The 9473-nt window shown below is 45.6% G+C and overlaps 1 protein-coding gene and 1 long non-coding RNA gene across 2 annotated transcripts; one reads left to right on the forward strand and one right to left on the reverse strand.

The window, feature by feature from the left end:
* Positions 1-2877: 2877 nt before the first annotated feature.
* DYNLL1 (dynein light chain LC8-type 1) lies at positions 2878-5284 on the reverse strand. The gene is made up of 3 exons (XM_029922004.1): positions 5151-5284; positions 4816-4953; positions 2878-3305 (listed from the first exon to the last, which is right to left on the reverse strand). The coding sequence occupies exons 2-3, from the start codon at positions 4945-4947 to the stop codon at positions 3168-3170; spliced, it is 270 nt and encodes an 89-aa protein (XP_029777864.1). The 5' UTR covers positions 4948-4953; positions 5151-5284; the 3' UTR covers positions 2878-3167.
* Positions 5285-5468: 184 nt separating this feature from the next.
* On the forward strand, positions 5469-9190 carry LOC115278491. Its single transcript, XR_003902918.1, has 2 exons — positions 5469-5606; positions 8841-9190. It is a non-coding gene; the product is annotated as an uncharacterized LOC115278491 (long non-coding RNA).
* Positions 9191-9473: the final 283 nt, after the last annotated feature.

Consider the following 9473-nt stretch of genomic DNA (forward strand, 5'->3'; position numbering starts at 1 on the left):
TTGAGAGAGAGCAAGAGTGCACATGCGTGCACAAGCTGGTGAGCAGGAAGGGGAGGAGCTGAGGGAGAGAATCCCACCAGGCTCCACTCCTGGCATGGACCCCAACATGGGACTCCATCTCACAACCATGAGATCATGACCTGAGCCAAAATCAAGAGTCAGACACCTGATTGACTGAGCCACCCAGGTGCCCCTCGAGAGCTTCTTTATCAAAATACATTTCAAGGCTTTTATAGCCAAAAAAAGTATGAGAGTTTGAAAACTACCTAGCCTACTCCTTCCACCCCGCCCCCCCACTAAGGGGCAGAGCTGGGCAGAGCACTGGTCTCCTCAGTACAGTCCATTATTTTATGTTAAAATGAGACCATAAATATTTTGAAGTGAATGCAGCTTATGGTTTTTAAGGGGCTTTAGTTGGGGTGCATGGGTGGCTCAGTCCGTTAAGTATCCAGCTTCGGCTCAGGTCATGATCTCATGGTTCGTGGGTTTGAGCCCCGCGTCGGGCTCTGTGCTGACAGCTAGCTCAGAGCCTGGAGCCTGCTTCAGATTCTGTGTCTCCTTCTCTCTCTGACCCTCCCCTGCTCACGCTGTCTCTCTCTCTCAAAAATAAATAAAAAACATTAAAAAAATTTTAAAAAGAGGCTTTAGTAAGAACTTGCAGAAAGCAACCTGTGACTTGGCTGGCCATATGTTTATTGTGGTTAACTTAGTTCAAGGCTATTTCAGAAGCCTTCAGATATATGCCGTCTCTTGGTCTGACCCAGTAGGGGTCATTTACGTGCCTTCACTCACAAGATCTTGCCTTGTCATTGAAAAGCCTTCAGGGGCGCCTGGGTGGCAGTCAGTTAAGCATTTCAGCTCAGGTCATGATCTGACATGACCTGAGATCAGGCCCTGTGCTGGATTCCGAGCTGACAGCATGGAGCCTGTTTGCGATTCTCTCTCTCCCTCCCTCCCTCCCTCCCTCTCTCTCTCTCTCTCTCTCTCTCTCTCTCTCTGTCCCTTCCCCACTCACACACCCACAGCCTCTAACATTAAAAAGAAAAAAACAGCTTTCAGACACAGACACAGCTATCTATATACAACTATTTCAAAGAACAGCAAAAGAGCATTGATAAAGTGCTAACCCTTAGAAAAACTTTTAACTTACATTTTCTCTGCCAGCTGGGACCCTTTGGCCTTTGAAATTAGAATTAACAAGCAGCAGACACTGTAAGGAATTTCATAAACCAGTTCTATTTCCCTGGCAAAGTGGTTTTCTCACATCTGAATCAAAAACCTAGGGGTACCTGGGTGGCTCAGTTAAGCATCTGACTCTTGATTTCAGCTTGGGCCATCATCTTTCCATTCATGGGATCAAGCCCTGCATCGGGCTATGTGCTGACAGCCCAAAGCCTGCTTGGGATTCTCTCTCTGCCCCTCCCCTGCACCCTCTCTCTCAAAATAAACATTTAAAATATAAAATGTTGAAAGCTGCCACTTTCAGGCAATAGATACGGGCCTGATCAAATTAGAACACCCCCACCCCCAATGTCCAGCTATTTGTGGACTAAATCAGCTCTGGGATCTACTGCTGGAAGACTGTTTGGAAGTCGGGCTAACTGAACAAGATTGATACAGCTTTAGAGGCTTCAAACTGAAATACAGCCAGGTCACCAAAGAGAAAAACATATTATGGGAACATCTTCAGTCTGTTTATACAAATACAAATCTAAATCAAAACCCACTGTTCTATACAATCTCTTCTTTCCTGCAACAAGCAGGGGGGAAATTCTCCCATTTTAACTACCATAATAAACAGGCAAAACAATTGCTTGCCTCTGAAACTTTCCCAGTCCTAACAAAGCTCAATTTCACTACGAACCCCAAATTCTGAGAATCATCATCTCCCAAAGATACAACCTAATGTTGTAAGATGGAGTCCTCTCAACTCTGTCCTCCCCTTGTGTGTCAGCAACAGCTCAGCTGCTCAGAAATCCTAATTGCACCTCACAGATCCAAAGTAAAACAAAAAGCCTTACTTCACATGAACATTGAAAGTAACACAGGGAAAACTAGAAAGCCAAGACCTTCCTTGCAACTTCCGAAGAGGAGTGTTGGGTTGTTTCAGCCTCTGGCATATTTCCTTTACACCTATAAAAGCCAAGTCTGCTATATTTGCTTTTCTTCACAGAAAAGACTTAAGTCTTAAAACTGAGAGCAGGAAACCTTTAATGAAAGTTACTTATCCACAGCTTTAATTGGGTCTTTTAATGAAAGCCTCAATTCCCATTTAATTGTTAATGGGGTTTCTAAGCACAGCTAGTTAAAGCACAGCACAGCAGGCTTACACGTTTAAATTCCTGCAAAGACTTTATTAGAATCACATGGAGGGCTGCTGCTCAGAAACTTTCATTTTCCTTTTTAAAACCACTTTTAATCTTTTAAGTGTCCTTTTGGAACAAGGCAGGAAAGGGGGGGGTGGATAGCCCATACCCCAGCAAGTTTCTCATTAGCTCAACTTTGTAATCGGCTTTACAGCCATAGAAAGTTTCAATAAAGTTCTAAACATTCATTCATCATCACCTCCCAAGGCCCAAGGTCTAGAACATTCGACAGCATCTTTTTATAAAATGAGCATTTAAGGATAGTATTTATCAGCCATAAGAGTTAATCCAAAAGTTTCTCTGCCATGCGTTTCTCAACATGCACTTCTGAGTATTCTTCCATGCACAACAGCTGCAGGAGGGCACAGATTAAAGACTCAAGAGCATGGAGAATAGACCAGTCTATTAAACCCCACAGAAACCAACTTCAAAGACTGATCACCACTAACCTACTTAAGATCAAGTGATAGGCCATTTCAACCCTAGATTTGAACAAATTGTAACTAACACACACTTCTCCAACAGATTTATTTCTTGAAAGGAATGGATTTTGAGGAGGAAAAACATGGGGTAGAGGTATGGAATAGAAAATAAATACAAATGTAAGCTGTTTTGCGAATTGTTTTATAACCACAACAAATTCGTACAGAGAATGCCCTGTACAAAACAACACAATAAAAGGTTCAAAGATTGAGGTGTTCCCCTAGGCAAGGCTGAAGATTTCAGTCTCTGGTATTTGGAATTTAGGCTGCAGTCCTTGTTTTTGGATGGATCACTGGGTATGTGACACAGTCCATGCGATTAACCAGATTTGAACAGAAGAATGGCCACCTGGCCCAGGTAGAAGTAGATGAAGTGTTTGGTTTCATGTGTCACATAACTACCGAAGTTCCTCCCCACGATGCAGTGCCAGGTGGGGTTGTACTTCTTGTCAAACTCCTGGTGGGGGGAGAGGGGGGAAGAAAAAGAGAACACTAGAATTTCAGTGCTAAACCAGAGGTCAGAGTTTGCCTCCTAGATAAGCAGAGCCTGTAGGGGCAGAAAGGAGGAACGTTAGCATCTGCAAATTCTTAGCTTGAAAGAATGTTCCCCAGCTCCAAGTCGCCTACATAGTGCATTAATGCAAACATACTTGCAGTCTGAGCTAAGCTGAGAATGGGGGTTGGAGAGGTGGAAGGCAGAAAGGGCAGCCTCAAAGGGCGCTTTGTTATCACAGTAATTTCACCTTCCTATCTTTTATGATATTGTTAATTAACGGCAGGTGAGAACAGTTCCCATTTATGTGAAAAGTAAACAGAACAAGCAACATTATCCTACTGTAGGTCATGTACCATAAAATCCAAATGGTCCATATTTAGCTGAAAATATGAAAACAAAAGATGTCCAAAAGGGCAAAGCCTCAATTAGCATCTAAACCACTGTGGATCAAAATTTTAAAGGGGCAAGATACTTTGCAATCCACTGTTCCTACGGAAAGAATGCTAGAAGCAGAACCTGACAGCCACCTGGTCAGATTTTATCCTTAATGATAATTTCAATAGTCCTCTCCACATCTATCCTGACGATGCTCATCTACCACCTGGTACACAAAGATAGCAAATTGCAGAAACTTTCCTTCCCCCCGCCCAAAGGGGCTCTGAGGACTAGAACGCCTGTAATAATTTCTTCACTTAGGTGACTGTAGGGCAAGGGCCAAAGCTAACCTTTCTCTCTAAAATTCTTACAATGCTGTGATGAGTTACACAAAATTCGGCTCTTATATAGTGTATGCAGCATGGACATTTTTCACATCTATTGGAGTAACATGAACGTACTGCTGAGTTGGTCAAAAACGGTATTTCTGTTCCATCTGAAGTCTCTCATCTCCGTATTCTCAACTGGGAACCCTCCCACGGCTTAGGCTGCCAGCTTCCTTTCCTTCCAGAAAACACAGCTCGGAGAAATTGGCAGCCCTGCCAGCTTTCTACAGAATGCTATTTACCAAGCCCTCACCCCAGCCCCCTAAGCACCACTACCACCCACTCTCCCTCAACTGCCGACAAAACTCCCCACTGGAAGGCTGGCAACATCTCCCTCCCGCCCGGCTGGAAACACCCACGCCGCCGCCCCCGCCCCCTCCGGAACACCCAGATGGATCCTCCGCGCAGGAATCCTGCAGAAGGGGGAACCGCTGCTCCCCGATCCTGCTCCCCGTTGCTAGGTGGCGCTTTCCCCCAGCGGAGCTGGGTAATAAAAAAAACTTAGGGCGCCGAGGGTCTGGTCTTCTCATCAGGAGCGCAGAATTCATCTGCGTCCTTTCTGGAACCCTCTACAACCGAGCTGCCCTGCGTGCCTCCAAGGACTTCTGCCAAGCGCTCTGGGAACGTAGCATCGGGGAGAAGGACTAAGTTGTAACTAGCCCCCACTGTGCGCAAACGGCCCGAGCCCCCTGCCCGAACCCCGTCCTCACCTTCTTAATATGGGCCGCAATGTCCTTCTCTATGTTGTATTTCTCCAATGCCTGAGTCGCACACTCCACCGAGTCCTGTTGCATCTCCTCCGACATGTCGGCATTTTTGATCACGGCCTTTCGATCACACATGGTTACCTGGAGGACGAGGCCCAGGCAAGGGGTAAGAAGTCGGGGTGCAGGATGCGGCTGAGGCGCCAGCTCCCCCAACCCATTCCTCCCGCCCCACCACTCCACTTCTCAGAAAGCGCGGGCCGGGCGGACCCAACGCGGGAGAAGTCCGTCGGGGGCTGTAACTAGGCGAGAAAGCCCACCGCAGCCCCCGAGTCTCTCACCGAGGAGCAGGCGGTGGCCAACTGCAACGGTCTCCTGGGGGAGGGGCTGACAACGCTCACAGACGACTGAAGAGACAGTCGCTACCGAAGCGGTGGCGCATCTAAGGAGCCCCACGCCAGCCGCCGCCGCCTAGTGCCTAGGCCCCGCCCTGCTCCCCCGGCCCCGCCCCCATTGAACGTCCCCATTGGCTTGACGCAGACCCCAGGACTCTCCCATTGGTCCATGACCTCAATGGTTCCCTCAGGATCTTTCTCCTGCATTTTGTTGCGGACCACAATGCATCTCTCGTGGCGTCGGTTGCCCAGGCAATGGGCCGCACGCGGTGAGGCCCACACACCCCGAAGGTGGAGCTGGGGCGGGGTCTTAAGGACCACCCAGAGACCCGAGAGGGGTGCGAGGGGATTTTGTGCCCAAGCCAGCAGAAGCGCCTCCAAATTTTCTAAGGTTGTCCCAGGGTAGGTTCTCGAATATCTTGGGAAGTTGGGTGTCCTACGTACCTCCCACCTCCACCCGAAGTCCCAAGGATTTGGGGATTCTGACTGAGGTAGCCAGCCCCTTCACTGAAAGAGTTATCTCTGTAGAAGGGCCGGCTTTATGAACAAGTGACCAGTGCAGTCGCAGAAGAGGCGCCCCAGGGTTTGGTTTAATGCTCTACTCTCACATTCTTGAAATTCTTGATTTTTTTTTTTAACAAGGGACCCCACATTTTCATTTTGCACAGGATCCTGCAAATTCTATAGCCGTTCCTCTCTTGAAATTTGAGGCAGGGGGCCGAGGGAAGGGGGTAGGTCTTCAGGAATGGAAGAGGGTTTCCTATCCTGCTGGGCAATGGAGAATTGCTTCAAGGGGCTGGGAGGGCCCTCTGGGTGGATCTGGGAAGTGCTGATACCAGGCGTGTGTCCAGGGTGAGGCTTCTTGCTCTGATGAGGCCGTCTTTCCTGTGTGGGAGCTTCTGGGTTGAGGATTATCTCCAGGGGGTAGGTGCCCAAATGGATAGAAAGGCATCCATCCCTCAGAGGTATTTTCCTCTGGCTTTGGGAGACCAACCACGAAGTGGTTAAAAAAAAAAAAAAGGTCTTGGGGGGTTAGGGAACAGGTTCAGATCTGGATTTATATCCCAGCACTTTTATTTACTGTTTGAATGTCAGTTTTCTTATCTGTGAAGGGGGACTAAATATAAAAGGAAACCACTCCATAGACACGTTGGGAATATTAAGGGAACTAATAATGCCTTTGAAGTTCCTCAACACAATATGTGGCATGTAGTAGGTGCTCAACTCTTCTTATCAAAAACTATCAGCTGATGGAACTGTCCCAAGAGTCAAGCAAGATTTTGATCAACCATTAAATGCCTATAATGTGTTTTTGAACTTCCATAAGCAAGTTACCAGATTCATCAGGCAACCAGAAGCTTGCATTTACATTTCTGCATTTTTTTTCTTGACCACTTACTCTCATTAACCCAGAACCCCTTAAAAGAATAGGACCAGAGAGGCACACAACTCCAAAGAGAAACAGATGGGAAAAATGAGAACCTCAGGTACCACACGTGCATATCAATTAAGTAAAATTAAGAGGCTTTTCCAAGTTCCAGGTTTCCAATGAAGGGATTATGGGTTTCAGGAGTTAAAATAATTCTATATGGTTTTGCTACTGAGGAAGAAGTTGAGCTGGAAGTAGGGGTGAGGCTGGGTTGCTGCTTCTACCTGACTCGGGTGCATGATTCAGAGCTGTGGAATCTCCTCATGATGCCAGAGCCTGAATCTTTCTTGGGGGCCTTTACTTTATATAAAGTATATATATATATATATATATATATATATATATATATATATATATACACACACACATATCCCTCTGGTCTATGGCATGGCCAGCCTCTCCTATTTGAACAGAAGGAGCTGAGAGTAAAGTATATGCCATGATAAGAATAACAACTGTTTATTGAATGGTTGTTTACCACCAAGTGCTTTCATTCATTCAGTTATTCCTCGCAACAGCTGGTCCAGAGACCTTTTCCTCCCATCTCCCTCTTTGCTCATTAAAAAAATATATATTTATTTATTTATTTATTTATTTATTTTTGAGAGTGAGAGAGAACACAAGCCAGGGAGAGATAGAGAGAGAGGGAAACACAGAATCTGAAGCAGGCTCCAGGCTCTGAGCTGTCAGCACAGCACTTGACCCTATGGACTGTGAGATCATGACCTGAGCTGAAGTCAGACGCTTAACTGACTGAGCCACCCAGGCCCTCTTTGCTCATTTAGATTTCAGTTCAAATGCCACCTTCGCTGACATCCTATCTCTACCTGCCCTCCTCCACCACCCTTCAGTGATTTTGGCAATACCTATTTTTACTCTATTGTACTTGTTTCATTTATTCTTTAAGAATTATCTCATGTATTTATTTGCTTGGTTATTGTGTCTCTCCATACCTGTCTTGTTCACTGCTGCATCTTCAACATCTAATTCAATGTCTGCATTGAATATATAGTATGCACTGAATTAAATATGCATGGAATTAAAATTACCAGGTCTTGGGGCACCTGGATGGCTCAGTTCGGTTAAGCATCCAGCTTCAACTCAGGTCATGATCTCTCAGTTTCTGGGTTTGAGCCCTGAGTCAGGCTCTGTGCTAACAGCTAGCTCAGAGCCTGGAGGCTGTCTTGGGATTCTGTGTCTCCTTCTCTCTCTGACCCTCCCCTGCTCCCTAGTTCTCTCTCTCTCAAAAATAAATAAAACAAAAAAATAATAAAATTACCAGGTCTTATATCTCCATTTAACAGATTAGGCAGTTGATTTTCTCAAGGTCACATTGTTAAGTTCTGGGTCTGGATGACCTAAAATCCATTCTCTTAACCTCAGTAGTATCTTATTATTTTTAGCTGAGTAGACAGTCTGCCCTTTTCTTATTTATAACTTAAAAAAAAATTTTTTTTAACATTTATTCTTTTTTGAGAGTCAGATAGACTATGAGTGGAGGAGGGACAGGGGGAGGGGCAGAGAGAGGGAGATACACAATCCCAAGCAGGCTCCAGGCTCCAGGCTCCAAGCTGTCAGCACAGAGCCAGACGCAGGGCTAGAATCCACAAACTGTGAGATCACACCCTGAGCCAAAGTCAGCTACTCAGCCGACTAAGCCATCCAGGCGCCTTTCTTATTAATAACTTTGAAGACAAGGAGTTTGAAATGGGATGATGTTAAAGTTTTATTTTTTTAAGTTTATTTTTTGTTTTGAGAGAAAGCACGTGCGTGTGCGTGCAAACAGGGGGAGGGGCAGAGAGAGAAAGAGAGAATCCCAAGCAGGCTCCACGCTGTCAGCAAGGACACAATCCCACACAAACCATGAGATCATGACCTAAGCCAAAATCAAGAGCCAGACGCTTAACCGATGAATCACCCAAGTGTCCCTAAATTTTTCTAATAAATAATAGGATTAAAAAAAATAAATGCTTATAGCTTTTTCTCCATTTGTTGCACCTGCCTTCCCTGGCATCTCCTGTGTTTGTACTGCTCATCTCAACTAGCTATTGACTCTCATTATTTTCTTTAAATTGGAAAGTAGGACACTACCAGAGACCCCTACCTTCCTGGGCTATGCTGAACTGCTAGAGACCCTTTGGGGGTATTGTTTCTGGGAACCAAAAACTTTTCTGCCTTTTTCATTCCTTTATCACTTATTTTTACAGAGTTATTTCTCATTTCCTGTCTCTTCATCCCAAAGTGAGGCATCCCTTAATTATCAGAAAAATGTACTGTGCAGCAAGGATGCTTCAAATATGTGCCTAGAACCATTTACGGTCCTATCCTCAAGGAGCTTCACCTGGGAGCGGGGAGGGGCTGGAGATGACACTGAATCTCCAGTGACCATGTTATGTAACGAGATCTTCATAAGAGCTGCAAAACCTTCAAGTTCTGTGAAGGTGGCACCACTGAGAGGCGTGGAAATCTGTCCCACCCTCACCCCCAATATGCCCCTCCTCCATTTGGCTCTTCCTGAGTTGTCCTTTATAATAATAAATCTGCCATAGTAAGTAGAGTGCTTTCTTGATTTCTGTGAGTTGTTTTAGAGAATTATCACACCTGAGGAAGCTGTCACGGGAATCCCCAAATCCCCAAACTTTTGGTCTGCCAGGTAGAGTGAAGTGGCCTGGGAACCTCATGAGCAGGGGCATCCGAAGTGGGGGCAGTCTTATGGGACTGAGCCCTTGAATTGAATTGTTGGCTACCCAGTTGATGTTGGAGAATTGAAGAATTGGTATGGAAAAATAAGTATTTGGTTTTGAGGGGGAAAAAAAAACAGTGTCAGGAAAAAAGATACT

The sequence above is a fragment of the Suricata suricatta genome, chromosome 14 (assembly GCF_006229205.1).
Source record: "Suricata suricatta isolate VVHF042 chromosome 14, meerkat_22Aug2017_6uvM2_HiC, whole genome shotgun sequence".
Lineage (NCBI taxonomy): Eukaryota > Metazoa > Chordata > Mammalia > Carnivora > Herpestidae > Suricata > Suricata suricatta.

Bases quoted from the DNA above. Each gene is read 5' to 3' on its own strand.
- DYNLL1 (XM_029922004.1), bottom strand. From the start codon at position 4,947: ATGTGTGATCGAAAGGCCGTGATCAAAAATGCCGACATGTCGGAGGAG. The intron at 3,306-4,815 runs GTGAGGACGGGG...TCCCCCCACCAG, and splicing joins TTGCGGCCCATATTAAGAAG to GAGTTTGACAAGAAGTACAA.